A 13,304-nucleotide genomic window follows, 5' to 3' on the forward strand; every position below is an offset into this window, starting at 1 on the left:
AACAAATATATCATTTTTGTTGGAATGAAATATAATTTTTTGTGCAAAAATATATATTCGAATGCGATTCAGTGATATTCTTAGAATATATTTTCGCTTTAAATCGTATTGACTTGTATATATAATAATTGCCTACGACAAGATGCGAATTTTGTTTGAGTTTCGAACAAAAAATATTTTCTGGATGACTACGTTAATCTGTCTGAGCCCTCAAGTAAACCGGGCAATCATTTTAGTAGCGTAGTGAACGATGCGAGAATTTTGGCACGAAAATATTCAACATAAGCTGTTAATTTAATGAACCTTAGAATATTTTCATTTGATGTTGATCTGAATTGAAGTTATTTATACCAAAGTGAAATTAACTCCCGATATGTTTACGAGATTGTTTCCAAATAAAGTTACTGATGAGCAATAGTTTGTCGTGTCGTTTATATCCTTTTCCTTCTTTATGATAGCGATATTTGCACATCTAGTGTGAAATATAATAGATTTGAAAAATATTCTCGCCTCTCATTATCCAGCGGTAAACTGTGGAGTCTATTACAAAATAGTAATTAAGGAAATTAACGAAAATTAAATTTATTCCCAATGTAGTTTTAACTTAGCACTAATTAATTTACTTAGAGAATTAAAATTGTAATTTAAAATCGAAAATAGCTGGAGTTGATAATTTGACTGCGTGGCCTCGAAATAAGTACTAGAAGAATGACCATAAGCTAAGTACTTAAGAGTCTAATCGTTTTTACTTGAAAAAACCTTATATAAAACTCATGTCTAAGACATAAAATACGCCTAAATTCTGAACTCCACCAGAAAAATTCAATAATATAGCCCAGCTATTTTTTATATTTGACAAAATATTAATATTTTTGTAGATGATGTGCTTCGAGATGAACGCGCACTGGAACATGGAGATAGTAAAGCAATGGAATTAGTGCAAATGTGATATCATGAACGAGTCGCAATTTCCTGCTTGATTCATTGTAGAAACATTTTTATAATTAAATATATTCCCATTTAAGTTAATACTGTAAATTCCATTAGTCCATTAAAAGTGTTAGTCCTTAGTGTAAGTCCTTATGGTATTTATAATTGAGTAAGTCTTTGAGTATATTTTGTAGTCGAATTACACACCACGTACACAGTAAAATTTATGATCATATATATCCTTTTCCTTCTTTCTTTGTTTATTTGTTTACTACTCACGTAATTATAGCAGTTTTCACATGTGCGCTGCAGTGTCGCATATGTATGAATAACGCAACGCTGATTTATTCTAAGGCTCGTCTATAGCATTATATTGGCGAACGCCGTGACACCGTCCACAGTCCTCGCGAATACATTGGAGAAGAAGTTGAACGATTTCCAGTGAATAATGTCTGGCATTACTTTGGCTTCAGTTACTTTTGTGAAGTATCAGTGAGCAGTTGGCTGAAATGTCGAGTTACAGTGTTGAACGAAGTGCCTCGAAGAAGGGCGTGTTTTAAGGAAGAATTTTTGTAATAGCAATTTTAACGGAAGTCGTAACTCCGTGTTACATGTCTCTGATTGGTCGGCTTAGTATTGGGACTTGAAAGGAGTATTTTCGATGTAGTAAAGATTTTGATAAATAAAGTGAGATTACCGGCCAAGATTCCAGTTTCTCGTTAATCTTAAGTTTGGCAGCAGCTATGAACATTTGCGTTTCACAGTAAACATGCAGAAATGTATCTTGTAGAACGATCGTCGTAGAACTTGAAGCTGTCTTATCTTCTCACTGTGTTTCCTAATGGTATTTATTTCGAATTTTTGGCAGCGAAATTATCATATTTTCCGATGGGGCAAAGTATCCTCAATGTAGCGGTGGCGCTGGCGTTAGGTTACATCGCGAGTTTTCTGGTGGAATTATCCCCTTTTCCCACTGTCAACGAAGAAGATGCAGTCACCGTCGATTTCATTGTCGGTGAGTGAATATTCAGCTGAAGGAATATTCAATCGCATTGCTCAGTCCTAAGACTTTCGATTATATTTCTGGAACAAGCTGCGGTAAATAACATCAGTCATATCAATAGCCAAATGGTCGTAATGGCCTTGCCAGCTGGGTATATTTTTTAACATCAATGAAGCAGTCCTATAAAATTCTCGACGCAGAAGTCTAGATTTAATCGTTCAGCCAAGTTCGGCATGCTACCCATAATATCATCGACATTTGAGCTGCCTGCCCATTTGTCTGGCTGAATCACACATGACTGAGGGATTTCTCAGTCCAGATTATTTGCCTCAGTATTTTCTTAGCTTTTTCATTCATGAATTATTAACCATATTAAATGCTGTGCATTACCCAGCAAAAATTTTTCGATCTTGAAAAATTGAACTATCACTCCTCTTAGTGGGGTCAGGGTCAGCGGGTAGCCCAGTAGCGGCGCGGCTGTCGGAGGTGAAGGAGTGGCAGGTGCTGGTGCTGGAGGCCGGGGGGCAGCCCTCCCCAGAGAGTGCGGTGCCTGGCATGAGCCTCTTCGCCCTTCCCGAGGGCAGCGCCATGAGCTACAACTACAGAACCACGCCGCAGAAGCACGCGCAGTTCAGCTACACCAACAACGTGAGTGCAAAGATGAGATCTAAAGCAACACGCGTAGGGCGATTGTGCGGTTTAACAGGTACCGAACAAAAATTTTTCCGCTGACTTTCTTTTTCCACTACCACGCTATTATTTTTACAAAAAATTTTCTGCTACCTCGCTTGCTTACTTTCTGTTGTTTGTAAGGAGAATCACGTCACGTCGAGACGCAGTAATTTTCCAAAAAAAAAAAAAAAATTCCTTCGGCACCTGCTCTCCTACAGGAATGCCCACGCCTGTTCTTTAAGAACTAAACACGTGAGCAGATGTGGGAAGGACTTCTGGCAAACGAAGAAACAGAACTTGATTAAACATAATAAGCATTTTATTTGGGCGAACAATATAATTTTGCTTGCTAACTCATTTTTTGAACTGTGAATAGAAATTTTATTTTTTCTAAATAGCAGTGAGCCACGATAGATTTACAATTACTTCATTGTAATATTATTCATGGCTACAGGCAAACCTGTACCCCCGCGGCAAGGCCATTGGAGGATCGTCCGCCATAAATTACATGATGTACAACCGCGGCAACAAGTTCGACTTCGACCGCTGGGCGGCCCTCGGCAACCCGGGTTGGGACTACCAAACTGTACTCAAATACTTCAAAAAATCCGAGGACTACGGAGGCCGGCTGACTCAAGAAAACAGTGAGGACGGTTGAAATTAAACCCAAAAATTAATAATGCTATATTTTCCTTATGGTCGATGATATTTCTACTTATTAGGCTACTGATAACCAGCAATCACGCTGATGCTCGATGATTAATGACCTACAGGACCGTACCACGGCACAGGGGGACCTCTACGGGTGGAGAACAAACGCTGGGGATCGGCGGTGATGAACGCCTTTTTGGCCGCTGGACTCGAGCTTGGCCATCCCACCCTTGACATCAACGCTGGGTCACAGATGGGTGAGTGTGCCGTGACAAGTAGTTAGAATGGTACTTAAAGTTGAAATTTACGTTATTCATAGATGCTATAGTTTTAAGCCGGCCTGGAACTCAGTTATAATACTACTATCCCACATATGGGTGAGTATTCATTTGTATATTTCATTTCAAGCTTCGAGAAATGGAGGTTGACTGTATTTTAGTGGGCCAATAAAATCAAGATATTGTGACTTGGTTGGGTTTACTACTAGTCAATGGGATTTACGGGAGACTTGTCGTCACATTAGACATTTGAAACACTAAGACTATTAAGGAATGAAAATTCGGACGATTTAAAAAGGTTTTGTTTTTCAAACGCATTGATGTTTGATGTTAATTCAATGATTTGATTCAGGGAAAATAAGCATCCGTTTTATTATGCTATAGAAATTGTGTGGTCCGTGTAAAGAAAACGTTGTTAATAATACTGTACATATCAGGCATTTATTAGAATTTATGCCTCAGTTTCTTAATTATGAATTACCAATTGCTGGTTAGGATTAATTTTTTTCAAATGTATTTTTGTCAAATGCTAAGGGCACTTAATGGTTAATTGGAAAACTCCTGTTAGCAGATTAGTCTCCTTTCATTAGTATTTAAATAATCAAATGTAAATAAGCAATCAAACCGTGATTGCGTGAACAGGTTTCAATACCCCTGATGTGACCGTGAAAAACGGAACACGACACACCGCAGCCGACGCGTTCCTGAGACCCAACCTGCAGCGCCCGAACTTGCGCCTGCAGAGCGGCTCGCAGGTCACTAAGGTGAGACACGACGCATTCCTACAACTACACAGTCACGCCCGGACAAAAAACAAATGCGGCCCCGATGGTGACGCACTTCATACAATTCGAGGGTGGATTAATTTACATCTCCCTTCTTATTTAGAGAGGTAAATGGACAGGTACGTACTTATGTTAATTTTGAAGAAGATAACTGGACAGTCAACAAACTTTGAGATAGGGACCGTCAGGATTGGTACTTATCGCTTTGAAACAAGGGAGTGACTGAACTGAATCCTATCATGTTACCCCAGCCTATACATGAAATGCATCGTTTTTCGTTGCGGGACCGGGGCGTCTCAATGCCTTGACGATAGAGCTTGGAATGAAACATCTCTGTTCCTCTGTCTCCGCCTACTTTCTATCAGCTAGAACAAAGCAACAGTAATTTGCATCAATTTGCTCAAATGAGGAAAGATGTGCGTTTGTCGCGTCTTACTGGGAGATGCGCGTTAGTCACGACCAACTGGGAGATGCGCGTTAGTCATGCTTACTGGGAGATGCGCGTTAGTCGTGTTAAACTGGGAGATGCGAGTTAGTCGTGTAAACTGGGAGATGCGTGTTAGTCGTGTCTTACTGGGAGATGCGAGTTAGTCGTGTTAAACTGGGAAATGCGAGTTAGTCGCGTTTTCCTGGGAGATGCGAGTTATTCGCGTTCTACTGGGAACTGCGAGTTATTCGCGTTCTACTGGGAACTGCGAGTTATTCGCGTTCTACTGGGAACTGCGAGTTAGTCGCGTTCTACTGGGAACTGCGAGTTAGTCGCGTTCTACTGGGAACTGCGAGTTAGTCGCTCTCTACTGGGAACTGCGAGTTAGTCGAGTCTTACTGGGAAATGCGCGTTAGTCACGACCAACTGGGAAATGAGCGTTAGTCATGTTCACTGGGAGATGCGAGTTAGTCGCGTTTTACTGGGAGATGCGTGTTAGTCATGTTTACTGGAAGATGCGAGTTAGTCGCATTTTACTGGAAGATGCGCGTTATAGTCGCGTCTTGCTGGGAGATGCGCGTTAGTCGCGTCTTGCTGGGAGATGCGTGTTAGTCGCGTCTTACTGGGAGATGCGCGTTAGTCACGACCAACTGGGAGATGCGCGTTAGTCATGCTTACTGGGAGATGCGCGTTAGTCGTGTTAAACTGGGAGATGCGAGTTAGTCGTGTAAACTGGGAGATGCGTGTTAGTCGTGTCTTACTGGGAGATGCGAGTTAGTCGTGTTAAACTGGGAAACGCGTTAGTCGCGTCTTGCTGGGAGATGCGCGTTAGTCGCCTCTTGCTGGGAGATGCGCGTTAGTCGTGTCTTGCTGGGAGATGCGCGTTAGTCGCGTCTTGCTGGGAGATGCGCGTTAGTCACTTCCTACCTGATGCCTGGGGATTGCATTAGTGTGGCATTGGACGCAGTAGAATACCCAAAATTCGGTCATGATTTGAAGAAATTAAAAAAAAATTGAACATTGGATGTGTGGAACTCTTTAAAAACTCCTTTCTCATCTGACAAATTTTCTTCACACCTTGATTTACATTTCGTGTTTTCATAATTTCTACAGATCCTATTTGATGAAAACTTGCGAGCAACTGGAGTGGAATACTGGCAAGGCAGGAAGGTAAGTAAGCTTGCCTATTTAGTCCTTTAAAATCACTTTTCTTTATAAATATGACTTATGGTCCTGAATATGCATTGTGTCCCTGAATATGCTTTAAAGTCTTGTCACATTTCTCGCCAAACCAGGATTTTGGGGTCACTTTTCTGAGGGCATGATTTTGTCGGCGTAGACACGACAACTCACACCCTTTAAGCAATCAATATGTGAAAGTTATTAACAGTATCAATAAAATTTCCGCTTATTTATGCGCTCTCAGCTAATTTCCTGACGATGGATTGGAAGAGGCGCTCTCGATCAGGGATACTTACTTATTGATCGCTGTCTCAAGTTGCGTTTTTTTAACTCTATATTAACGCTATCACAAAAAAATTTTCAGGAACTATATTTTTAAAATTGCACTAGGTTTTATATCACGGACTGGGTTCGATGATTGTGCATCATAACTTTGAACGAAAATTAATTCCCTCACCAGACCAAGCGTGTTTACGCGCGCAAAGAAGTGGTGGTGTGCGCGGGTGCCATCGACAGCCCCAAGCTGCTCCTGCTCTCCGGCATCGGCCCCCAGCCACACCTACGCAGTCTCGGCGTGAGTACAATATTTAGTTTAGTTAGCCTTGAGATTAGCAGGAGTTTTAAATTTAATTATTTAAATAATCAGCGTAGATGCCTGTATCTTAATCCCTCTTCTGTGCGTTATACTTAATGTTGAATAGTTTAATTACACGAAAATGTAAAGGTGATATTATAGAAAGAATGCGGATTGGGACGAAAAGCACACTGATGCGAATCGTGGTGGTTACAAGCGCACTAATAATTGCGGATTATGGCCTAAAGGACCGTAATAAGGTAAACTGCAAAATTGGTAAAAATAAATTACTACCGAAATACCATGCGATCGAAATAACACAAATAACAGGGAAATACGGATTTGAAAAGAGTTCTGCAAGATCCATTAAAATGACTTATGTCAAATAAAGAATGAACCTCCAAAACAACACTTGAACTGTAAAACTTGAGCTTCACTGATTTGGCTATCATGATGAAATTTTTGCTTGAGCATAAGAATAAAAGACGCAATGGCGATAATTTCTCAATTACAAATTACACGAGTGATTATGATGCTACCACGGCATAAGGCACGAGTGATTATAACTATTCTACCTTCTTTGAAATAATGTCACTATTGCTACTGAGATATGATTTCAATCCATAATAGTAAAATGCAATGACAGTATACATTACACAAAGTTTTTGAACAGATCGAAACAATTGTGGACTTACCGGGAGTTGGACAAAATTTTCAAGATCATCCATCGGTGATGGGCATCTCGTGGAGCGTCGCTGAGGGCAAGGCCAGCTCATACCAGCGGGTGCTGACGCCTGGGTCCCTGCTGCTCTACAAGCGCCACAGGAAAGGTGGGTCATGGAATGAGTTTTTTATTTCTGTGTTTATCCAAACGAAAATGATATTAATAGTAAATATTTAATATGAGGTTTAGTAAATAACGATAAAATAATTTAAGTTTAAACTGATTTTTGTTTTATTTTATCAAATTAAAGGTAATACATTTGTAATGTAATTTCAAATATAAAACAGTAGTTTCACTGAATATTAAAATGGATTAATTTCTAATGCTGTTTCACGATGATTATAAGTGCATGATTTATGATAAATTTTATTTCAAAACCATTTTCGATAAATATCATTTGAGCAAGCAAAAAATGTTGTGTAAAAAATACATGATTAACTGCATTAAACAACTCATTCGATCATTTATAGTTTGAACAAATTCCTACCTGATTTCTTTGGTAATATTTTTATTTCATGCAACATCTACATTTAATTTTACTGACGCCTTTGTTTTTAATTCTACTAACGCCCCTGTGAATTAATTGACATTGACAGATTAATTAGTAAAATATTGTTGCATAATATGCAATTAAAAAGTTCTGTTACCACTAGTTTCGAAAATATTTCTAAAGATTTATGTACATTTAACAATTGCGTTTTGACACTCAGGTCCCTTGAGCGCACCGTTTGGAGTTGAAGGGAACGCGTGGATGCGACTGCAGGAGAGGGGAGACCCAACTGTTCCTGACACGCAATTCCTGATCGTGGCACTGCAAGTCGGAATTGATTATGGTTTATTGATCTCACCATCAATCGGCTTCAAGGACGAGGTAATTAAAGTTTCTAAAGTGACCAATGAAATGCTTGACTCTGTGCTAACCATGACGAACTGAAGAAGAACATTTGCTCGCCTATCACGCAGTTAGTGACATGATTGTAAATCAAACGATATTTTAGATTAGGACAAAACAATATTGCAATCATGCCGCGGAGAAAGAATATATTTATTATGTTCGCTTGGTGTATTTGAATCATGTTCTAGAGCACATTTAGACTTGAGTTGACATGAACAGAGATTTTTACTCCTTGCGTAACGTGCAAAAATGAAAAAGCAATTCGCTTGAAAATCGGCGAAAATGACCCCAAATTTATTTCAATTTATGTGTAAATTAAAATTGGTATAAAATTTCTTCTTCAATTACTCGTCGAATATTGCATAAAACTTTTACGTGAGTAATATTTTGAAAAATTGTATATTCGACTTTATTTCCCAGAGCATCTTCTAACCAAAATTCTTAACATGACGTTATCACTGTAGATTTTCTATGAATTGGTAATTAAAATTGTGGAAATAAACTTCATATTCATACAAAACATGAAATATATATTTTTATTTTTGAACATGGTTTGCAATATCATTGCACGCACTTTCTGTTGCAGGTATACCGAGAATTTTTCGAGCCGTACCAGGGCCGGGAGGGCTTCAATATCGGCCCTATGCTGACCGTGCCCAAGAGTCGCGGCTCAGTCACTCTGCGCTCCAGCGACCCCTTCGACCCGCCGCTCATAGACCCAAATTTCTTGAGTCACCCCGACGATGTGGAGCTTTTCTTGAAAGGTTCTTACTTAAATAGTGTTTCGTTTTTGAAGAAATGAGTGTTCGAAATACGTGTTCAAAATAAGTGTTCCAATGTTTCTGTGAAATTTATCGTCGGCAATCGGTTACTGATGCCATCACAACTTTTTTCTTTCTTTTCGGTTGAGATACTGATGCTTATGACTAATGAGAATGAATTTTGTATGATTTAACTTAATTCCAATTGATCTATTGCGCGTGAATATCTTTATTTATAGCAATGCAGGAAGAAATATATGTACGTATGACTACCAGTTGTGATCGAACTTCCAGGATTCGTCTATCTAACTGGTTTGCTTNGCCAATTGATCTATTGCGCGTGAATATCTTTATTTATAGCAATGCAGGAAGAAATATATGTACGTATGACTACCAGTTGTGATCGAACTTCCAGGATTCGTCTATCTAACTGGTTTGCTTTATATATCGTGGAATAACGAACGCTTTTCAACTACTGAAGAATTAAAACTAACATCCATTTAAATTCCTTGCAGTGATTAAGGCCGTTGCGACTTCTTTTGACCAACTTATTTTCTTTCCATTGAACAATTACTGCCATGGGATTTTATTATTTTACTTTTTTAAGGTGTCCATCATTTTCATTCAAGTATCCTGATTTATAATCATTATATTTCCAGCCATCAAGTTCGCGCTGGCGATTGGCAACACAACAGCGATGCGTGACGGTATTGGCGCCACGTTTAACGACAAGGTAATTACAATTACGTCATATCGGACATCTACATATTTTGCAGAAATTCACAATTTAACTATCAAGTATAGTTAATGAAAATATTACTAATTATAATCATTTGTGATATAAATAATAATGATGATAATATTAAGACGCAAATTCATCCACGTACATATATTGTTTCTCTTAATGCATTTTATTCGGTGTCAACAAACTATCAGTACGAAATTTTATCATCAACGAATCAAGCAAAAGCGCCGTAAACGATAATAATGCAACACTCCTTAATACTTATCACCTACATATATCGCTGTCGAATTTTTCAGCAAGTGACCGGCAAATCTCACTAACAAATAATTAGTTTAATTTCTATTGAATAATAATTGTCAGCGCTTCATGATTAATTTTAATTTAATATTGTACACATGCTGAAATCGCACAATATTGCTTCATGAACCAGAATTATATTTTCATGGTCTCATTAGAATGAGATTGTGATCTCTACGCTATATCTCATACTCTCGACCTACAAATTGGTAGCAAATATTGAAATGAATCTGATGAATTTAAACTTATTGTAAAGCTTTACCAGGCTTTTATAGTGCTGTACATTTGAGCTTTATTATAAACTAAAAACCTATGAATTTTTGGATTGTATTAACCACGTCGAGAATTTTTACTCTATATTAAAATTGAAGTAGTGAGAAAAATAAAAAACCTTAAACAAAAAAGACCTTTAATGCCCAAACAAACGTTTTTTCATTAAGGATTTCACGGCTTTTTACTTGTTGCTGACATCATAAATAATGTTAAAAATTTCTCAGGATTGTTTACTTCAAGCGATATTATCATTACCTGCAGCCACTGCTCTGTCATTACCTGCAGCCACTGCTCTGTCATTACCTGCAGCCCCTGCTCTGTCATTACCTGCAGCCACTGCAAGTCTGCAGGCAGCAACCAAACTCTGGATTTATTTCCTTCTCTAACATAATTTTTTATTGAATGCTTTTGTCTGTCAGCAACTTCTTATACTTTATTGTAACTATTTAATACTGAACTCCATATCATTACCTGCAGCCTCTGCCGGATTGCAAGGAGCATCCCGTGACCTTATATGAGCAGGCATATATAGGAAGCAAGGCTCTGTATCTGTTTGGCTAGTAATATTTAGTTGACTAGTAACCATCACATAATATTTAGTTAACTCTTTTGTTTGTAAGTAACTTCATGTACTTTTTAATCACCATTTAATACTGAACTCCATATCATTACGTGCAGCCACTACCAGGCTGCCAGACTCACCCCTGGGGCTCAGACGACTACTGGCGCTGCTTCACCCGCCACATGGCCTCCACCACCTACCACCCAGCCGGCACCTGCAAGATGGCACCCCTCACTGACCCCCTCGGTGTCGTCACCTCCACGCTCAAGTCAGCCAGCTTTAATATAATGTTTCCATGCCCATACAATTTAAGACCCTTGAACCCATTCAATATCAGATCCTATAAGGCCCAATTAATAGATCTCGCAGCTCATTTAATAAAAAGTCCTTAGCCTATTTAAATTTATGTTAATCAGAATATTTTATTAAGAATCATCTAGCATATATATTCACTTTCAGGTCCTCTATCCCGATTAGCATGATAATTAAGTCCATTTAATATTTGATCCACTAGCCGATTTGATTAAAAATAGTCGAGCCCGGTCAACTGGTATTTGAAAATATATGTTCTATCTGATGGACGTTTAAAAATTTTCAACTCCATTCAACTGATTTATTTTTTCATTCTGAATCTTGCTTCAATGTATTACAATAGGAGCTCAAGTAATGAATTAATTATATAAAGGAAGCGAAATTTTGACAATCGAGTGTCTGTGAAGGTGTTGGGCTGCTGAGCTGCCACTGTCAGTAGACTTGAGTATTTTGAGATTATAAAATTCTAGTGTACATTATGCATAATTCAAGAGATTAATTGTGTAATCCATGAGTTAATTATCCCATTTATGAGAAAATTATCCGGAAAATATTAATGTGAACTGAATTAATCTAATTCTTTAATCGAAAGATATAACGAAAGTATTTTGTCACGACCAGAGTTCGTGGAGTGACGGGACTGCGGGTGATAGACGCGTCGATCATGCCGTTCGTCACGTCGGGTGAGTTATTTAATTATCATGTCATGAAAATAAACCGATTTTACTACTTAATTTGATTTTTAATTAGTAAATAATTGACTCGTAGGTTTCTATTGAGGTTGCTTAAACTCGTAGTTCACAAGGTCTTAGCCTCACAAGAACCCGAGTCATTGTTGAGCTCTTTGGACGATTGGACGAGTTTCTTCTGACACGTATTTAGAAATAGAATAAACTATTGAGTTATGGATGCAATGCTATTAAACTATAAATTATTTTGTTATGAATGCAATGCTATTAAACTATAAACTATTGTGTTATGTATGCAATGCTATTAAACTATAAACTATTGTGTTATGAATGCATTGCTATTAAACTATAAACTATTGTGTTATGAATGCATTGCTATTAAACTATAAACTATTGTGTTATGAATGCAATGCTATTAAACTATAAANCCAGAAAATCAATATCTAATGTAGTCTTTGCTATCTTTCGAAGATGATCACAGTATTTTCTGAAACAGTGGCCACCATCCTCGCCATATTTTGCTATATTGTATTCTGTATATAATGCCATTGAACTATAAACTATTGTATTATGTATAAAATGCCATTGAACTATAAACTATTGTGTTATGTATACAGTGCGACATTTTGTGTTTCACCAGCAGTGTGTCACCCTCATCTTTTGAAAATCGTATTTCACATGCGCATACAATGATCCTAGATAAATCCCCTGATGTATTTTATAGTTTCTTGTCTTGTCCATAAATACCAGAATGTTTATTATTAATTTTCGTATTGTCCATAAATTCCAGAATGGTTTTTATTAATGATAGTCGTGTCGATAAATACCGGCTGGTTTTTATTAATGTTAGTCTTGTCGATAAATACCGGATGGTTTTGTTAACATTGGTGTCTTGTCGTAAAAAAACGGTTTTTTTTTTTATTAACGTTAGTCTTGTTGATAAATACCGGCTGGTTATTATTAATGTTAGTCTTGTCGATAAATACCTGCTGATTTTTATTAACGTTTATTTTACCTGCAGCGAACACGAACGCCCCGACGATCATGATCGGTGAACGTGGCGCGGATTTCATCAAAGAAGATCATGGTGTCTCCATCAATTAATAACATCAAGCCATGTTGAAATATTTAGCTTGCTTGGGTTTAGAAATAAGAGGTTGTTTAGGGTATCGATTTTCTCGCTAAATTTTAAGCAGTTCAAGTGTTTATTTTTATTTTAAACTTCTATGAAAGTATTTATGAATGAATACGAAAGTGTTGTGTCTGATTTCAAGGCGAAAATTTTGCCTAGTTTCCGAATGAAAATACTATTGGCTGTCGAAAAAAACGTTTTGAATTATTCGCTCAAGTTTTTTAATCCTATTTTAAAGTTCCAGAATGATGATCTATTTTCATCTTAGAACTGACAAACCGCAACAACTATTGCTATACTACCAAATCATTTAGATAATATTTCGTTAATTTAGCTTCTTTTGATTTGTTTAAGTTAAGTTTGGCTAATGAGCCTTGAGGAAGGAATAACACTGGCGAAGGTCAACATAATC

The 13,304-nt window shown here is 37.7% G+C and overlaps 1 protein-coding gene across 1 annotated transcript; it reads left to right on the forward strand.

The window, feature by feature from the left end:
* The first annotated feature begins 1,428 nt into the window (after nucleotides 1-1,428).
* Nucleotides 1,429-13,101, forward strand: LOC108682608 (glucose dehydrogenase [FAD, quinone]). Its single transcript, XM_018171805.2, has 14 exons — nucleotides 1,429-1,945; nucleotides 2,373-2,581; nucleotides 3,060-3,249; nucleotides 3,379-3,513; nucleotides 4,177-4,298; nucleotides 5,860-5,916; nucleotides 6,389-6,502; nucleotides 7,176-7,332; nucleotides 7,937-8,097; nucleotides 8,708-8,885; nucleotides 9,542-9,615; nucleotides 10,876-11,027; nucleotides 11,693-11,754; nucleotides 12,782-13,101. Exons 1-14 carry the CDS (start codon nucleotides 1,819-1,821, stop codon nucleotides 12,862-12,864), a joined length of 1,821 nt encoding a protein of 606 aa, XP_018027294.1. The 5' UTR covers nucleotides 1,429-1,818; the 3' UTR covers nucleotides 12,865-13,101.
* Nucleotides 13,102-13,304: the final 203 nt, after the last annotated feature.

This window comes from Hyalella azteca, unplaced genomic scaffold (genome assembly GCF_000764305.2).
Source record: "Hyalella azteca isolate HAZT.00-mixed unplaced genomic scaffold, Hazt_2.0.2 contig16434, whole genome shotgun sequence".
Lineage (NCBI taxonomy): Eukaryota > Metazoa > Arthropoda > Malacostraca > Amphipoda > Hyalellidae > Hyalella > Hyalella azteca.

Excerpts from the sequence above, each read along its gene's own strand:
- LOC108682608 (XM_018171805.2), top strand. The coding sequence starts at position 1,819 with ATGGGGCAAAGTATCCTCAATGTAGCGGTGGCGCTGGCGTTAGGTTAC. Across the intron at positions 4,299-5,859 it reads GCGGCTCGCAGGTCACTAAG|ATCCTATTTGATGAAAACTT; the intron begins GTGAGACACGAC and ends TAATTTCTACAG. Across the intron at positions 11,028-11,692 it reads GTCGTCACCTCCACGCTCAA|AGTTCGTGGAGTGACGGGAC; the intron begins GTCAGCCAGCTT and ends TGTCACGACCAG.